General features: G+C 48.3%; 6 protein-coding genes across 6 annotated transcripts in view; 1 reads left to right on the top strand and 5 right to left on the bottom strand.

Annotated features, from left to right (window-relative positions):
• Pmar_PMAR022756 (hypothetical protein) overlaps nucleotides 1-1396 on the bottom strand; it is a gene marked incomplete at both ends in the record, with an annotated part of 3822 nt that extends 2426 nt beyond the window's left edge. Inside the window, 4 exons of the mRNA XM_002767207.1 lie at nucleotides 959-1043; nucleotides 1092-1133; nucleotides 1183-1248; nucleotides 1297-1396. Of these exons, the coding sequence (XP_002767253.1) occupies nucleotides 959-1043; nucleotides 1092-1133; nucleotides 1183-1248; nucleotides 1297-1396 (293 nt within the window). The remainder of the gene's footprint in view (nucleotides 1-958; nucleotides 1044-1091; nucleotides 1134-1182; nucleotides 1249-1296) is intronic.
• Nucleotides 1397-1746: 350 nt separating this feature from the next.
• On the bottom strand, nucleotides 1747-6725 carry Pmar_PMAR022755 (hypothetical protein; the record flags this gene model as incomplete). The annotated part of the gene is made up of 10 exons (XM_002767206.1): nucleotides 1747-1758; nucleotides 2574-3853; nucleotides 4856-4954; nucleotides 5007-5084; nucleotides 5316-5405; nucleotides 5455-5502; nucleotides 6128-6184; nucleotides 6235-6387; nucleotides 6431-6634; nucleotides 6683-6725. The coding sequence occupies 10 exons, from the start codon at nucleotides 6723-6725 to the stop codon at nucleotides 1747-1749; spliced, it is 2064 nt and encodes a 687-aa protein (XP_002767252.1).
• Nucleotides 6726-6784: 59 nt separating this feature from the next.
• Pmar_PMAR022754 (hypothetical protein) lies at nucleotides 6785-8207 on the bottom strand (the record flags this gene model as incomplete). Its single annotated transcript, XM_002767205.1, has 5 exons — nucleotides 6785-6835; nucleotides 6878-6919; nucleotides 7145-7201; nucleotides 7608-7679; nucleotides 8127-8207. The coding sequence occupies 5 exons, from the start codon at nucleotides 8205-8207 to the stop codon at nucleotides 6785-6787; spliced, it is 303 nt and encodes a 100-aa protein (XP_002767251.1).
• A 404-nt stretch (nucleotides 8208-8611) lies between these two features.
• On the bottom strand, nucleotides 8612-10463 carry Pmar_PMAR022753 (Ubiquitin carboxyl-terminal hydrolase, putative; the record flags this gene model as incomplete). The annotated part of the gene is made up of 13 exons (XM_002767204.1): nucleotides 8612-8781; nucleotides 8841-8906; nucleotides 8952-9020; nucleotides 9064-9179; nucleotides 9228-9343; nucleotides 9388-9523; nucleotides 9571-9699; nucleotides 9745-9837; nucleotides 9885-10001; nucleotides 10042-10095; nucleotides 10135-10236; nucleotides 10284-10340; nucleotides 10402-10463. 13 exons carry the CDS (start codon nucleotides 10461-10463, stop codon nucleotides 8612-8614), a joined length of 1287 nt encoding a protein of 428 aa, XP_002767250.1.
• Nucleotides 10464-14100: 3637 nt separating this feature from the next.
• On the top strand, nucleotides 14101-15975 carry Pmar_PMAR022752 (conserved hypothetical protein; the record flags this gene model as incomplete). The annotated part of the gene is made up of 11 exons (XM_002767203.1): nucleotides 14101-14224; nucleotides 14270-14425; nucleotides 14474-14612; nucleotides 14660-14751; nucleotides 14800-14877; nucleotides 14949-15043; nucleotides 15094-15145; nucleotides 15310-15382; nucleotides 15430-15519; nucleotides 15571-15751; nucleotides 15796-15975. 11 exons carry the CDS (start codon nucleotides 14101-14103, stop codon nucleotides 15880-15882), a joined length of 1167 nt encoding a protein of 388 aa, XP_002767249.1. The 3' UTR covers nucleotides 15883-15975.
• Nucleotides 15976-16357: 382 nt separating this feature from the next.
• Nucleotides 16358-17042, bottom strand: Pmar_PMAR022751 (hypothetical protein; the record flags this gene model as incomplete). Its single annotated transcript, XM_002767202.1, has 2 exons — nucleotides 16358-16637; nucleotides 16684-17042. 2 exons carry the CDS (start codon nucleotides 17040-17042, stop codon nucleotides 16358-16360), a joined length of 639 nt encoding a protein of 212 aa, XP_002767248.1.
• Nucleotides 17043-18632: the final 1590 nt, after the last annotated feature.

Raw genomic sequence — 18632 nt, 5'->3', positions numbered from 1 at the left:
GACTATCTCTCTCCATGATTGGAATGAACCACAGCTACTAACAGATTCCCTTGCAGCAGACTAGAGCAATGGCACAACTCTTATTGCCTGTGAAGTAGTCTATATCAGGGCTCCTCAGTACAGTGTTGGAATATATGCTCGCTTTCCTCAGCTGAGCTCGGGAGTTTTCTCACTAATCATGAGAATTTATATACAAATTTGGGTAGAAGTATTCAGAAATCAACAGCAGTCTCCCGAAACTTCCTCAAATTTTCCATATTGTCATCGACACATGTAGTTGACCATGTGCATATCCTCCTACATTGCCTTAGTATATAATATATAAGTGTCGTACTCATACCACACCATCTACAACCGAAGTTATGTGAAAAACCACAGGTGTGGGTATCGAACCAGGGTTATACGTGGAGCCTATCGACTAAGGAAACCTTCTTCGGGCGTATTAGGCGATGACATACCACGTTTGCTTTCAAGAGTATGCAGTACGCGCAATCTAAAGATCTAATTTCGTGTGACAACCCCAAGAACTACTGCTCATATCAATCTGAAATTTTGTATAGGAACTCTCTGAAAATAGTCATATTGTTTAGATATACCACGGATTTTACTTGTTATCTTGTTCTCTTTTAGAAGTGGAATGTGCACAAGGGGGATCCGAAAAGTGTATTTTTTTGGAATATCAAGTCCGTGGAATATTTAAACAATGTAACCATATTCAGAGAGTTCCTATACGAAATTTCAGGTTTATATGAGCAGTAGTTAGGAAGTTGAGGCTGCCACACGAAATGGGTCTTTGGATTGCGCGTACTGTACCACTTCTCGACACGGTGATTGATTAGTGCTGGCAACGAGTTCGTTGAAGTTCAAGTCATTCGATTCAAGTTCGCATTCACCACGACCCATCATCAACCCCCAGACTTAACGTTTCTATTAATGCCATTCGCGATTATCTACAGACTTACATAGATCGAGAGCCTGTCGCTTTACTTCCTCCTGTCTTCGGCATGGACATTCACGGCACTTGATACAAGTTTTATGAAGACCTGAAACATGAAGAAGATATCAACAAATTCTTTAATGGTTTCCCTCACGCCACTCCAACCACATTTTCTCCTCCTCCAAAACGCGTATGCCTGACCAATAGGAGAGTTACTCGACCACACTATCAAGTGAACAGCTCACGTTCCTTGAGAGCCATGATCTCGAGGTTCTGGCGAGCAACCACCGATGAAGGCCCGTCTCTCCCCACTGAAAGGGAAGCAGTCATTAGAAGTTGTTATGATCTATTGGGCTCACTCTCGGCCACAGTCGACGCCGAACACGCTGGGTACGGGATGGTCTCGTCATCATCGGCGATCGGGAGAGTTCCCTCCGGCAGGTTGGAGTAGTACTGCATGGTAACTACAGCCAAGGGGGAGAACCTCATAGCCGTACAGCACACAAAAGTCGATGCGATACGAAGCGTGAAGCGGAAGGAATATCAGCAGTAGTAGAAAGAGGTAATGAACTCCGAATCGGAGCCCACAATATAGAAAGAAGCAATCAGAAGACATGCCGATACTAGAACTGTAGTAGTAGTAGTAGTGAAAAGAAGAACGAGGGGTTGTTTCCCAGAGTGCACTCACCATCATCAACAAGAGGTTGGCCATGGTTGGAGGCGGAAGTGTGTGATGGATTCGACATTACTTGAGCACTATCAAGGTAATCAACGTTCTAATCATATTGATGATATCAACATCAGAGCAACTAAGCCTTTGCCTGATAGCAGTACTGAAAACTCACAACCAGCAATGAAGGACGTACTCGTTTCACTCTGCCACAGGCACAATCAGGGCCTGTCTCTTTATAGTAAACCTTTATACAGTGGAGATTTACCCGTGATGTGAAAAACACTAGTGAAAAACATATTTCACGACTACTGCATATCACCGCGAATATCGCGTTTTTCACCAACTTTCACGCTACTTCACGTAAAACGGGTGAAACTCCAGTATTCATATTTATATTCATATAGTAAACAATATATTTACAAAGTTTATATGTGGCTCTCATATACGCACACTGACAGCGCGATGGAAGGGTCCCACTATGACAAACTCCTGCAATATGTGCTCCGATCAGTGTGGTAAAATATGCACAAAAAATGGTCAACTACATGTATTGGCGAAAAAAAAATAAAATTCCGAGAAAATTTAGGGAAATTCTTATTCGTCTCTGTACACTTCTATTCGAATTCCATAGTAAGTGAAGGGACTCCTGAGCCTAGCTGAGGGGAGCGAACAAATATTCCAATACTGACTCCGATTCCCAATTGACTAACACCACAGCAAAAACAGTTGAAAGCACTCTATATTCATGCACATGTTGCTTGGGATTATCTAGTAGTAAACCTCCAACCGTTACAGCGCTGCAAATCTGAGTGTACAAAAGCAGCGACGACACGAATTGATAACAACCAAACAGGGGGAGAAAAAGTATCTAAAACATCATCATCATTCATGCTGAGTCTGAGCTAAGGTGGCAGTGAAAAGCCATTCAGCAAAACATCGGGTGCAAGGATCGATCCGTCTCACCTGCTCCTTATGATCGATCATATACGGAAAGAAATGACGTCGCTGAAGCCTCTCAATCAAAGGCTCTCTATCCTGCTCCTCCCGAGGGCTAGGGAGAGCATTACACGTTATAAAAATAGGTACCAGTTTCGTGAAAAAAGAGTCATTCTGCTTGTGATTTCGAGGTCGGCTAATCTTAATGCCGCCGCCTTCCAGGAGGTTCAGCAGCTTCCCCATATCGCAAGCCTCACCCAGGCTTTTCAAACGGAAGTCGTTCCAGAAGATGCACTCACATTCCAGAAGGTCTTCGAGAGAGAACTTGCCCGAATCAGGTGTCGCTGCACACTTCAGTATTCGTGTTAACGGCTGTAGGATCGCCGTCTTGCCGCTGGAGGCCACACCATAGATCACCACATTCGTTTGCTTCGACCGTCCTTCCTCAAGGTTCCTTATTATGTCCTCCCGCAGCCTCTCCGCTCCCTCTTGTCGGAGATTTCGTACCACAACTTCTGATACTTTCTCAAACCACAGTCCAGGACTTGCACACGAACATTCGGCTCCGAGGCAAGCCTTGACCTTTTCCATAGGGCTCTTGCTCTCCTCAACGCGCCGCCGCGCAGCTCCCGCGATCTGCCACGACCGATCAATGAGGGCCTGGATGTCCGTCTTCAAATTCATTGCAAGCATATTGAGCGCTTTGTCCCTGCAGGCGTACTCCAAAACCTCATTCTCTGTTTTTATATTATTCTTCACCACGAACTCCTGGAAGTCACATCTATCCATCGCTCTGACTCGTTTCGCCTTCTCCTGCCGCGTTCGAGGGACTATCAGCGCGGTAGGATCGGGGTGCCTCTCGGAAAGATATGGTTTCAAATCGAGGTCTATCAGAGGCTTATCAGGATTGGTTCGGAAGCAGTAGCTGAAGAGCACTGGGTACATGCAGATCTTGAACCCTGGCTTCGGCACAGCACAGCTGACCGACGCGAAAATGCGATACACGTTGCGGAGAGTATCGGCCAGTTGTTTCCACCGGGTCGGAGTTGCATACTTCATGAGGAAGTGGGCGTGCATGTTGCCATCCTTATGTCGCTCGTGGAAAATGGAATAGTATAATAGACTTTTGCCTCTATTGATAGTGAGTATTATACCGCTCAGCTCCTCCTTCCCCATATCGCAAGGCTTGGCCTTATCGATATCCTCAGAATGTGACCAAGTGAAGAGATAACTTCGTGATTGGTGCCTCGACCAAGCACGTGATACGTCCTTGATCTGTGAGCTCTCTTGAGATGCCTTCTGGGTCCCTGAGCAGCGTTGCTTCACATTTCCCACAATTGGTGCAATTTCAAGTATCAACTACAGTACTTTCACATCAATTCAATGTTTTGTCCAAAAAAATTGGAAAATTTTTTTCATTACTTTACCGACGGTCTCGGTGAATTTCCTAAAGTTTCGGCGGAGTAGCTGATCATATTCAAAATGTATCGACTTCTCTCATCAACATTAATGAGAATACAAGAGACTGATGATCTCTCATAGAGATGCTGGATGGTGCTGTCCCCACTGGTGTCACCAAACTCATTGGTCATGCAATGATCATGATTGCTTTACAGACAGTCAGTTGCCTCTCTCAGGGGTAATTTCTGGTACGGGCAGTTACCCTCCAGAGGCTATGGATTTCATAGCTGTGGGACATGCTCAGTTCTGCATGATTCTTGCGAAGTATGGCTTGCATTGAGATGGAGAGGATTGGATCGGGTACCCGTTTGTTTCGTTCCGCCGAAGCTAACTGCGTTGATGGACGTCAGTACGTATTTGATATGGTCAGCTATTCAATAGAAACTTCGAGTAATTCATCAGAAACAGTCGGTAAAAAAAACTTTGAAAAAATAGTTAAAATATCGAAAATTCAGGCAAGGTATTTAATTGACCAGAAAATGCTGCAGCCAACCACAGCAGCTACTATAAAACTATCTAATACTTCATACTGTATCGAAACAGGTTACGTATAACTCCTTATATGCATCTCACTAGGCTAGGGCCGTAAACAAGTCCCCTATACACCACCATCCACGGTAATAGTAACTCATGGGTTTATGTAGACTAAAAACTAACTCAGACTTTATATAACTATATATATAACTGTTATACTAATATATACTAATACTATACAGTTATACATATTATACAAATATATTACAGTTATAAAACTGTATATAGTTAACTTATATAAACTTATATAGTTATTACTAATATATAACTGATAACATATAACTGTTCCAACCCATAGGAGAGAACCCACTCACCACCAGGAGCCTTCCTGACAGGCCCATCATCCATCTTCTTTTTCTGCTTCGTTTCTTGCAACGCAACGACAGACTCAGCCGATAGATTCCTTCCCGGGCCTGAGATCCCGACACACCACGTCAACTAACATCAAAATATAACCCCACCTACCTCCGCGATGCGCCGCCGTCGCTTTGCGTCTTGATGGAGCCTTCTGCGATACTTCAGATACAGGAGTACCCACGCAGCCTGAACATAACAAAGATCTTCCGCACTGCGAAGATTCCCCTCGGGGAACGATCACACGTTACTTGACAGGGACTACGTCATTCACTCTGAACCCTTTTATCGCACAAGAAATGCAACGATATGTTTTTTAATAACCAAGGTACTAGTGCATCTCAGTAACGCTCAATACTGATCTCATGTAATAGTAAAGTATCAAGTGTAATAGTACACTACCATAAAACAAGTACTCACCCGTTCTCTGCGACGGCCTCAACGCTAGAGCAGTAGAGGTCGTCGTCGTAGTAACTCGCCTCTTCCCATCGCGCTGGTCTACGCTAGAGCCTTGCAGAGCAACACACACAGTGCTCCAAACAATAAGACATCAGCCTACCTCCATCTTCAGCCAACCACTCCGATGAGTCCACGGGCTCTCCCCGACCTAAATGCATTATCCTCTACAGCCTCCTCTACGTGTCTCAGAGACAGGCGGTTATCATTTAATGACCCGGTTGAGTTTCGTGGGGTCGAATACAGCTCAAGGAATATAATATCAATATCGTTCTATATTAACGTTATTATTAATATTATATATTAAAGCTACCACATTTTTATCATGTATTTAGTCATTAAGTGAAATAGATCAACCATATTGTGATAGTCGTCGCAATTGTTCTCCCTTGATTCCTTGATCTATATTATCGATTAGCTATGTCATTGTGGTTTGTCTTCCTATTCACTTACCTCCACCAGTATTGCTGTGCTGCGTACCGAGTATCACACATGTATTTAGTTGTTGTAATCTCTCATATTACTATAGAGATGAAGATAGATTCAATTTTGTGGGGTCGGAGCATACACAGCTCAAAAAAATGCGGAAAAAAACGGCGAATATGAAATTTACAGATAGAAAATGCCTCACCTAGAAAATCAATTCTGCGTTATTCCTATGATAGTAACAGAGGAAACTATAGACTTTTAAGGACGGCTATTCAGTGCGATATAGGACTCGAAAGATATCCGAGGTCCCCTACTAAAGATACGGATCTAGCCCAAAACCATCCCACCATCATCCGTTCCTTCTATGCTTGCCGCCTTCCTCTTGCGGCCTTCACTCTCCAAATCTGAAATATTCAGCTCTCGACCAGCTAGGACCAACAACAGCTTTTGTCACCTCTGCAGAGATCATCCTGGACGCTCATAGGCGGGTCGTCCAACACCAAATCTGACCGAGTACATTCTTGACCGTCATTATAACTTCCCCAATCACCGTGGTGGTCAAATAGATTCGACTCATCGAACTCCGGTAACAACGATGGCTCCGGGCCTGAGCAAAACCCCTACGAGGAAGCCGCCTATTGTAGACCTACTCATCAGCTGAGAGTAGCTATCCTCGGTGAGTTGCGTGGGGTACGGTACGGTCGGCAGGGACGCAGGTGTGCCCCCTTGCTCAGCTCCATCATCAATACTAATGCCACCCCGATACGACTCGACGAGGCAAGCCCCTCTGTCCGCGGACGCATGGGTTTGCGCTGACCAGATGCTCCTTCTTTGAGCGTCGCAATTCTTGTAACCTACAACGGCGACAACAACAACCCCGCAGTTGGGAAGGGGTCACTCACCCATCATCCCAGTCAAGTCACTCCCGTCCTTATGTAGCATCATAACTAACAACAACACAGACTCAACGAGCGTACTTCCGTGAACAGCCTCACACTGTGGGATTATTTGCTTTTGTTGCCCTCTACCGTATGGAGTAAGGGGAACCTCTTCAACTGAGAAAACACTGCTTATGATGATCTAATACAGTAGCTCACCTCGTTGCTGTGATGCTTCCTCTGGAATCTCCCCAGACGGAACTAAGAATAGAAAAGCAAGCTGAAGCAGTCCATCTGAAAACCATCCTCTCACATTGTCGCGCCCTGGACTCCAGCTCACGGATACCTACAAGCGACAACAGGCTCCTCTATGACGTGGCTGATGCGAACTCACGCCGTTCGAGCTCCTGAATTCTCACAGCCTGGGATGCGATAGCTGAGGAAAAACAATAAGGGGTCGAGCACGCTGTAGAGCATTCAAGTTACTGCTGACTCCATCTGTTCCGCAACAATCTTCTCCGCCGGCTGAGTGCCGCTTCGAATCTGAATAGCCTCTCTGGTGCGATCAGATACCAGTGTTAGAATTCATCTTCGCTTTCCTCAACTGAGCTCGGAATTTTCCTCACTTATTATAGAAGTTTATATACGAAGTGGGGTAGAAATGTACGGAAACCAATGAGAATTTCCAAAAATTTCCTCAAAAATTTCATACCGTCGGCCACACATGTAGTTGACCATGTGCATACTTTCCCACACTAGATACCAGTGTTAGAACTTATGTTCGCTTTCCTCCGCTGGGTCCTCAGTAATAATAGAAGTTTACATACCAATTCGGGTAGAAGAAGTTTACGAAAACCAATGAGAATTTACCTCGAAATTTCCACGCATGTAGCTGGCTATGTGCATATTTTCCCACACCGTCAGCTACAGTAGTTCCCCCCACACGTACTTGCTCTCCACGATGGACACCCCATCGGGACCTCGCTGGCCTGTACCGAATTCTCTTCATCTTGCGTAAATACTAAACAGACAAGCAGAGTTCATCGGAACTCAAAGATTGACACATGCTGGAAGTATAAGAGTACGTAATAAGAATTTGTGGGACAAAATGTGAAAATGTGAGATTTTCACGCACGATTATATCCACGTAGCTTGAAAATATTATTGCACATATGCAGCCGACATGAAAATTTTGCGAAAATTTTGAGAGAATTTTGAGAAATTTCCATTGGCTACTCTACACTTTATCCGAAATCGTAATCAGCGGAGTTTCACCCGTGATATGAAAAACACCAGTGAAAAATATATTTCACGACTACTGCATTTCGCGAATATCGCGTTTTTCACAGAGTATTACTCCACTTCACGTAAAACGGATGAAACCCCAGTGAGGAAACTCCTGAACATATATTCCAACACCGCCAACCACAGCGCACTACTAACAATGCATCTTACCATTAGAACTCACTGACGAGGACGACGACTGTCGCTCCTCCTCTTCAGTGGGCCAGGACTCCTCCATGACATGCGACTGCTTACTAGGAGCCATCACTCGAAGGTTAATACTTACTATAACAGCTACCAACAAACATGCCTACCCCACACAGTTAATTCTTGAACTCTCTACCCCTATACGTACCCCCGAAATAGAAGGAATGCCTGCTGATTTCAACCCTATCAAAGTTACCACGTCCCACGCTCCCAGATGGTTACCAACAAGGACCACCATATACCATACAATACAACGAACGCCCCTAACCGACCTCAACCACGCGTCCCAGCCGTCGTGCAATAGCGTATCTTGCACTGTTCATCCTTCCTCGCGCACAGCGAAGATTTTTTGTGCAACCGCAACTGTCCCCGCGGAGCGTTCCTTGTGACTATACACACAACAATTATCCTTTTTGAATCAACGTTCGCAGTTTTAATAAATATCACGGCAAAGGACCTATCTCAGTCGCTACTGCCATCATGAGGAGGGGAAGCATCGTCAGAACTGTCAGCGCTGGGGTCGGCCCTCTCGAACATGTGGGGCCAATCAGTCGGCTGATTATCCCTCTGACTCGGAACCAGCTTGTGGTCAACTGGAGTCCCCGAGCGGACGAAGAAAAGAACGTAAGCATCTACCCAATGAGCATTCACAGCGAGTGGGGGCAGAAGACAGACCCAGCAGACCCCTCACCACGGGAATCCACAAGGGACTCTTTCAGCAAGGGCTGCACTGTGGCGTCATCGAAAAACCACCAACCTAGGGATAAGGCATTGGCCCGCTCATAGGAGGGGCTCCTATCACCATTAGGGGAGCCAGGGATCAGATTCAACACAGCTCGCGAGAGTGGACTAGCAGCAACTGTGTGATGGCCTGACCCTACTCATACAAGCCGTCACCATAAGGGCATTCTCACCCATGTGGTCAGGGGCCCTTCGAGGGGTCTGGGCGGACCGATCCGCGGGCTTCTCCCGTCCCTTGAGGTCCCACAGGGTCTTATCATGATTAACAAAGGCAGTATAGTGACCTCCCCTAACAATCCCAACAGCTGCCCTCCATCATCATGGACCCAGGCCCTACGTCATGACTCCTTTATGGCGGACCACTCCTAGTAGGCGATACCGTGGGGCGTCCCTCTGATGGGACTCTGGCACGAATTCACTCAGGTCTAGCTGACTTCGCGTAGGATAGTGCACCTGCAGCCGCCCACTCCAGCGCGCCCCAAGGAGTAGTATCGTACATGGTGACTACTCTTACTCCACCGTATCGGACTCAGCTGCCTAAAGCGACGCAGTTGTATCATAAGGACGCTAGGGAGCTTCCACAGTGCAGTGTCGCAAGTCGACTCCGACAACGTGCTGCATTTCACACAGTACCTACCAATACCACAATACTAAGAGCCTCCATCGCTACAGCACAGGACCATCCGTTGTCCCCCGACAAATCAGTAGGGCGAGCAAACTCCCTCAAGCAGGCATAGATGTCAGATAGGGGCTTCCCTGCAGCGCTCTCGATCGGTAGTATCAACGAATTGAAGGCCTCGAAGACAACTCTGACCACAGACGCTACCACACCGACGTCAAGACCCTCCTCTCACCTCGAGTGACCACAGGAACTACACTTGAACACTGACCGCGTTTGCCCTTGGAACAAGTCCACCACAATCGACTGATTCCTAGCCAGCTGAGCCCTACCATCAACAGCAATGCCTCCAGCACTCAGTCCGGACCCCCCTACTTCCAAAACTCAGCCGCGATCCGTTCTATTCCCTTCTCCTCACTCATCTCCAGTGTGCACTCAGGCGTAGAAGGCGGCTCACTAGGCGGCGACGCACGGTTGAGGTCCTCATGGAGCCTACCAGGGACATCCGAGGGCCCCCGGAAAGACCCCGTACTTGTCGAGAAGCGCCGTGGCGAACTCTGCAGCATCGTGCTGAACTCCCGTGCCCCTACCAACAAGGTCAGGGCAGCCCAACAGCAGCCCTTACCTAAAAGCCGGCATATGCCTGTTGATAGCCCTCTTGAGCTCCCTTGGCACGATAGGCCCCGCGGACGAGGAAAGGCGCATGTCCGAAAGTAGCTTCGCCACGCTGAAGCACAAAATAAGGAATCACAGAGGAATATGATTGGCCCTCACCAACTGGAAATATCACCGCCAGATCCCAGGGGGTTCTTCTCATTAACTTCATGCTCCCTAACATCATTGAACATCTTGCTCTCTTACTGCCACTTGCATTTCCTCAAACCCGACCCACCCTCGGAGGAGATATGTGACCAGAGGCAGCATGGCATGCAAGCACTGCAGTACTGCGTTCATGTAGCAGGTGCACCCGAGGTTCACCAGGCCCGAGAATCCTGAATAGTGAGAAAATATGCACATGGTCAACCACATGTGTTGGTGGCGATATGAATACTCAGAAGAAATTTTGGAAGATTCGTGTTAGTTTCTGCATAGACTCCTATCATTAGTGAGAAACTCCTGCGCTCGGCTGAGGAGCGCCAACGTGTGATTTGGCCAGGGACAGTCCCCCCTTGCCTGGTCGCGGCGTGAAGTCCCCTCTCTCTGTGATGGGCAGTAGAGGAGTAGTCGCCATCGCATACCTCAACGCACGCGTGCTGACCATACCTTCCCCTGCTGAGCACATGCCAACCACCAAGGCCTTTCAACTCACCACTAGGCTCCGATAGAGACCCGCTCTCGATCGAGATTTGAATCGGACTGCTGGGCTCCCCTGGACTGCTGGCCGTCTCGCTGCCACCGAAACTCGACAACCTCGCCGACCTCCGGGCCGGCAACACGTCCTCATCTGATCAGCGTTGAAAAATTCATCTTCGCTTCCTCCAAGTTTACACACGAATTCGGGTAGGAGTGTACCGAAACCAGAAATTTTTCCCAAAATTTTCTCAGAATTTTCGTTTTTTCACCAACACGTGTAGTTGACCATGTACATATTTTCCACTCTGCATTCACGTATCTTATCTCACCATTCAATGATCGATATGATCCGATGTATACTTATTAAAAATCGATTCATCATACAGTCTCAACAATACGTTTATTGGAGTTTCACCCTAGGGATATGAAAAACACTAGTGGAAAACTCATTTCACGACTATTGTAAGGCGCGAATATCGCGTTTCTCACCGAGTTTTACGCCACTTCACGTAAAACGGGTGAAACTCCATTATTCCTCCTTTGTCCTCTATCTTCAATACAATTCATATGACAATTGATATTTTTAATAGTGGAGTTTCACCCTAGTGAAATGAAAAACACTAGTGAAAAACATATTTCACGACTACTGCGAATATCGCGTTTTACACCACTTCACGTAAAACGGCTGAAAATTCCAATATTATAATTCATAAAATCCTTCCCCCCCGCTGGGCCACCATCTTCCCCGCCGGGCATGTTACCTTCGCTATCAAGGACCTTCCGTTTTGTAGAAGTAGTGCTGGATGGGGACGAGTCCATCACTCGTGGCACTTGAAGATTCACAGGCACCGATGCAGGGGTCGGTGAGCCGCATAGGGGGTCTGCACATGGACAATTTTCCCGCGCGCCACGGAATTCTTACCAGAATGCAACAGTCTTTGGGCAGCCCGTGCTGAGCGGGTCGTCACCATTAACAACAATGATACAAGCAATCCTATTCCCTCCTCGTGATCCGTCACTCGCCACGAAATTAACCCCAACCCAATACACCTTTCACTATGGAGGAACAAATACACAGAGCAGTCACCTCCACCCCAGCGGCTTTGGGCCTTCCTCTACAAATGCTTTCGACCCAGGAGATACTTACATAGCCCTTAGCACCGATGCAGGCCGTATTAAGAGCGTCTTCAGACAACTTTAAAAGGGCAGCTAAGGAAGTGTGACAAGTGCTCTCAGATACCACTAAGTCTGGGGCTCTAGGCAGACTGAAGGAGGATGCAAAATATTCCTACTACGAGTGAACAAATCTTAAGCTCCAACCACGTAAGATTCAAAATAGGCCCAAAAATGCACCAAGTACGGCGCACCTCATCTCTCCCACAGTTTCTCAGGAGCCGTGAGCTTCCAATCAAGCACGTGACCAGAAGCTACCTCCGTTAGCACCCAGTCCGTCCCCTTCTCCTTAGCCAGCAGTGTTGAAAACTACGTTCGCTTTCCTCACTAAGTATAGGAGTTTATATACGACCTACGGTAGAAATGTGCAGAAACCACCCATAATTTCTCAAAATTGCAGTCACCAACACATGTGGTTGACCATGTGCATATTTCCCCCCCCCCCCCCCCCACACTGCTAGCGAGGACAATAACTCAGTCACGACGACTTCCATGGAGGCCCACAGCAGCGTATTATCAGCTGCCACCTAGGTCGTACACACAAGGACCAAAGTCCCAAGGGGTGCACTCCGGAAGGGTCAAGCTGACTTGCCGTCACCATAGGAGAGTAACATTCTCTCTTGATTTGCGAGGTAGTGTACCGTTCACATGGCAGCAACAGTGGTCGCCGCCGCCGAGGAAGAGTCAACTCAGAGTATATACCACAATTTCAACAGATCATGTCGAGGATCCCACCACTCTCAACTGGTGTGACGCTGACCATGCTGAACTTCTGGCGGTTGGTGACATGAACACCACAGAGACTAGAGTCCCCCATAGCACTGAGTAAAGACAGTTCTCCGAGTCTAGCAAGAGCGACACAATAGGACCACCAGCTGCTACTGCCGATGACGATGATACCACGTGGTGGCACCGACTGTGCTGATAGTAGCACAATCTCTGAGCCACGTACTCTCCAGTAGTACGAGAGTTGTCCATACGCTCCCTCCACGCATAGTGACCTCAACCGCTCGCCACGCTCTGAGCCGGACTCAGATTCCTCTATCACGGCTAGTTCCAAACTCAGTTGGTATTTATCACTGTGAATTCATCTACGCTATAATCGAGATCGGCTGATCATATTTCTAACCGGTGACGTCCTCAGATCCTCGCGATAAACTGACTCGTCAGACTCCAGTCGATTTTCATACACCTTCCAGAGGTTCACCAAAATAACTCTGACTTCACCAACCGACCGAGCCTTTGGTCCCCTCACTGCTGGTTCGCCAGGTCCCTCCGCTCCGCCTTTTTTCCTACGTCGCTGCCAACCTCGCTTTCTCTCCTGTGGTGGCTAAAGTCTGTCTACCACAACTCCTCAAGAAACTGTTGTCGCATCACCTTGTGAAAAACCATTAGAAACATATCATCATCAAAGTATCGCATCGAGTGGACCAGTGTTAGAAAATATGCACATGGTTGGTGACGATTAGGGAATTCTGATGAAATTTCGGGAAATTCCCGTTGGTTTCTGAGCCTCCTACGGTAGGAGTCCTATCCGAACTCACATGTGAGCTTCTCTAACTAGTGAGGAAACTCGTATGCTCAGTCGAATATATACTATAACGACACGTTGAGGACAGCGTGGATCCGATTACTATTGTTGCTAGCCCCCATTTCGAGGAGATCATTAGTATGCTGACGAGACGCTCCTCTATAAAGAACGAGGGGGAGGGAGCAAGAATGCACACCTGCATGGTTCAAAGGCCGTCAATAGATTCTTCAACGCTTCTCCCACTCACATTATGACGACTGATGAGCAACTTTGGTGGTCATTCCCGTTGAAAACTTCAACAGAAAAGTGAAAAACGCACAACATGCAATGATTCGCTCCGCTGTTCAATGGAATTTGCCGATGGGAGGTCAGTTAGAGTCTTTCAGTGACGTGTCTTACCATTTCAATACATCCGAGAGTTCAGAATCTTCCCATCTTACATTTCGCAAACTCCAAGCTCTTCAGACTAGTCTAGCTACCTCTGTGCGGTGACTGTCCCAGAGGAGTCACCACAATGAACCCGTATGCAGGCTAGTGGGAAGAAGGCGGACTAAGTGGTATTGATAGTGTCAACTGATTTCATATATCATAACCATGGATTCTCTCTCTACCGCTGCTCCCACCGCGGATCCGTCCGAGCCTAACAGTGAGTTTCGATGCAACGCTTGCGGCCTGGAATTCCCTGATAGTGCTGAGCAACGAGATCACTACAAATCAGGTGAGACTACAGTCCGGCAAAAATGGTTGAAATTTCACTCGACAGATTTCCATGTTTACAACACTAAACGGAAGGTAGCTGGTTTGGCTCCGATTTCCCCGCAAGTATGGACGGCTCGAGTAGAGCAGTTGAAGCAGCTGGCAGAAGGCGTTGGAGATACCAAAGGCACAGCTCATCTGAAACATAGAGACGAGGGGGAGGGTATTCGAATGGACTCTATCGGAGTGTTTTCACGCTATGGAGTTTTAGGCGTACAAGGTCACCACAAGGAGCGACGGGAGGAGAGCAACGGGCCGCAGGTGGAGATAGTTCGGGACGATAAGACCTGTTTGTTCGACAACACCCAGCACGCTACTGTTGAGGACAATCTAGCTTATATGAGCCTCAAGTAATGGCCGTCTCTATCCAGTCCTTGGGTGGTCACTGTATCGACAGGTACTCCTTCTTCATCCCGGATATCGACTACCTCAAGGACCTTCCCGGACTTCTCGCCATGTTGACCGAGAAGATATATGAGCGCCATCAGTGTACGCCCTTCGTTACTAGGCTAGTCGTAGTCACTTTCTTCTTATCAGGTCTGTACTGCAATAAGATCTACAGTGGTGTTGGTGCTGTGAAGTCCCACATGATCGATATGAAACACACTAGAATCGGTAGTAGGGGCTTTCCATTTTAATAATCTCCTACGTCATTGTCTTCATAGTGATATTGTCTTCACTCTCAGGTACGGATACCGATGAGTTGCTTGCCGACTTGGATCCCTTCTACGACTTCAGCGCTTCCTATTTGGAGTTGCAGGCTGCCGCCCCACAGGGGGAGGTAGGACTAACGAGGGTTGAGTATGGCTGTCGGCATTTTTCTTTGTATAGGGAGAAGAATATGACAGCGACGATGATGATAGTGATGATTGGACCGAAATTGGTAGTACCCTATTAGTGATTACTTGAGTTTCGCGGACGTGGGTGTCGCTCGATGAAGTAGGTTTATATAGGCATAGTAGGATAGGAGTAAACCATGTAGAAATTTCGCTGAGATAAACCATACCACTCCATCGCGAATTTATAGTGGCAATCGGTTACCATTAGGTTCCGTTAGTGGTGATGAGGAGGATCTCGACGAGGCCGTCATCCAAACTGGACTGCAAAGAGCTCAAATTCTGTAAGTGTGCTAGCATGCCCCCCCCCCCTCTCGACGATCGGTTTCAGAGACGACGGGTCCCTCCGCCTCCCCAATGGTAAGGTGGCAACCCATCGTATGTACGCCTACATCTACAAGCAGCGACTCACCAACAACAGGTAGGGCTCGTGTGGTTCATTCGGCAAACGTGTTCATGGAACAAGCGTCAGGGTTGGTGATAAGCGTCATGAGCCTCGGAGAGCTCTGCCGCAGCAGAAGAACGCCATGCTGGCCATCGCTGGGGGAGATCAGTCAGGCGCTATAATGAGCATGAAGAGCTATCGGGAGCAGAAGCGAGAGGCGAAGTCCCTATTAAAGTCCATGCGATTCATGGACTTCGAGGCACAGAAGGTGAGGCTATTGCTGTCATTGTTGTTGGTATTGAATTTTCTCAGTCGCAAGTACGTAGTAACATGCTGCAGAAGAGTCGAAAGGGTAGGACCAACCGACAAAATGTCACCTTATGGTCCTACGCCAAGTGATCTGCTTCTTCGTATGGGGACTGTGCTGCAAGTTCGTCCCTTATCCTCTTCATCATTTATTCCCTTCACTGTGGAAGAAACCTTCTATACCCTCGATGCTGTTCTCGAGTTTATATCAGTGGGGGTTGAGCCGTTATAAACGTCTGTACAATAGGAAACCAAATCGTCAAATACATATGGTATGAATCATGCCATGAAAGACATTGAAGTTGTTCCCTCATCTAACTCTTTAAGGGGGAGTATATCATCAGCCTATGAGTGATTCACTTCGGTACCATGAGACTTGTTACGAGACCTATTACTACTCGACCATTAGTGTGACATGACACCGTAGGTCGTCCGCGTGATAGGGAGTAGCCAGATTTTATGATCGTGGTTTTTATTATCATATACCGGTCATTACATCTATGGATCCCTTTACACTAGTCAACACAACTCGTCGTTGCGGTGATGATGGCCGCATTGGCCGCTGCAACTACATTTGTAACTCTGCAACATGCGTTTTGTCTCCATTCTCTTGCTCTTGTCGCTGGACGTCCTCTCGGAACATCGGATGGCCTCTGAGTTTCGCCCCGAATCTTCGTGTCACCACCTTTTTGAACCGCAGAGTCGGCTCGTGGGCGGTAGCGATGATGCCAGTGTTGAATTCTTCGCTCCAATCGATAAACTCCAAGTCCCTCGCAGGCTCCCTCTTCTTCCGCCGCTTCCTTCTAACGATCTCGTCCCCTCGTTGAACTATCTCATATGCCGAAGTACTGCAAGGATCAACACTACTACGCTCACTGGAGTGGTTCTGCTTACCTGCTCTCACTGCTCGAATCCTCGTCGCTGCCAGACTCATTGGACGCCTCATCATCGCTGCTGCTACTGCCGATATCCTCCTCGCCGGCCAAGCCACGTTCAACGTCCGTTGTAAACCCTCCATCATCCTCCGGTACGCCACAACCGTAGTCGGCTGGGTTGATCCGCGGCAAAGACGGTGACGATGGCGTCCTCTCACCATCATACCATGATCGGGCATCTGTCTGTGGTGGTGACACCTGTCTCCTCAAAGCCGGCGGAGTGCTCCTCGATGAGTGACCAGCCGACACCTCCGTACCCTCCTTAATAACGGACAGCCGCCTGGTGGGAGGTGGGGTGGCCGAGGACGAATTCTCCATCTTTTCATCCCTTCTCGCTTCGCTCCGCTCGGGTGTCGAGAAAGAAGCCGCAGATTTCCGCCGATCCTCCAACAACAGCTCAATGAAAGACCGCGTCTTCGAGGCCGGCCGCTGCTGCTGGCGAGTCCCCGCGACATCACCCCGCTCATCCTCAGAAAAGACAGGCAATCGCAAATATTCCGTCCGAGAGACTCGCCGCCTTTTCTGCATCGAATTAGTTAGCGGCCCGCTTTCGTCTATCCTCCGCCTACGTGAGCGACCGACCGTCCAGCAAACGGAATTATGCCGATCACATCGGCCACTGCTCTCTGGGGGGTCAGCTCTCGCTTCCGGACAGGATCTAGGCGTCCAATTACGCCGCCTAGGAGATCCAGCACGGTAACCATGATCTATTAATCGTTGGCCGCAGGGCGTCGGTCTCGAAGAACTTGCTGAAAACGACCACAAGAGTTCAGTCACTGTTCTCACTCAAAGAGCCATTCGCTTCGAGTCCACCCTCCCAGCCTTGAGTCCCCATGCTCACCATGTGAAGTCCACGCCTCGTTCTCCTGCAACCTGCTAGTCGTCTGCGTTCGACTGGATGGGAGCCGAAGTGGGGAGGGCGACCGTGGATAAACTGGCGCTCGCTGAACCTCTCGCGGAGCTGCCTGGAACTGCCACCCTCGGCGCCGATGAACTTCGTCATCCCGCCTCTGGTCATACATACGAGGGTCCACGACGGGATTCGCTTGTCGCGGTGGCCCTCCTGTCCAGCTCTGCCAGTGCCCTACCGGCAGGACAGGAAGAGCAGGAAAGCCGTGGTGGATTTGACGGCGGTAAGCCATGAGGTTCGACGGGTGGAGCCCCTGCTGTTGCTGCTGTTGCATCGCTACCATCCACCATGCATGTATGTCCACAGAGCCCCCATAGTCATGTACCTGATGACGTGAGCAGTACCCCCATCATCGTCCTGAAGCCATACCATAGGTAGTGACTGCTGCTGCTGTGGTGGGTGTACATCATATCGACTCCGCTGTGTATGGTACTGGTAAGGATGCTGTGGTCTGTGGCCCGACTGGGGTGGAGGCGGCGGCGGCGGCCACTCACCAGAAGACATTGTACAGCTACTATACAACAGGCAACACCTGTGAAGACCTTTACGGTGGACGGGGCACCTATGCCATAGCCTCAAGATATGTCTTGGTACAATCAATTTCACCAACACGACCAAAGTAACTTATTTTGACGAATTGTGGCGTCAACTTGGCTGTTTGCGACTCCAAGTTCACTTGGGGCCGGTATGCCACAGCGCGAGCGGTGTCTATGTTGTAACCATCATGGTAATCCAAAATACTCACTCTGCTTCGCAACACTTCTTCTTGCTTCAAAAGGAAACTAAAGTTACGCAACATAGATAATTGATGCTCCTCCGCCTGTTCAATAGACCGATTTTAAATTTGAGAAACGTTGCTACAAATAATTCTGGGATTTGGAAAATCCACAGCTGGTTCTTAGAACCAGCTTTGGAAACGATCTCTTGTCTATTGAACTGGCGGCCTATCGCACTTAACTCGATATGCGCTCCAATTAGCGCGCGCCGACCAGTGTATC

This window comes from Perkinsus marinus (assembly GCF_000006405.1).
Source record: "Perkinsus marinus ATCC 50983 genomic scaffold scf_1104296970874, whole genome shotgun sequence".
Classification (NCBI taxonomy): Eukaryota; Perkinsozoa; order Perkinsida; family Perkinsidae; genus Perkinsus; species Perkinsus marinus.
This window is presented reverse-complemented; position numbering and strand designations above follow the sequence as displayed.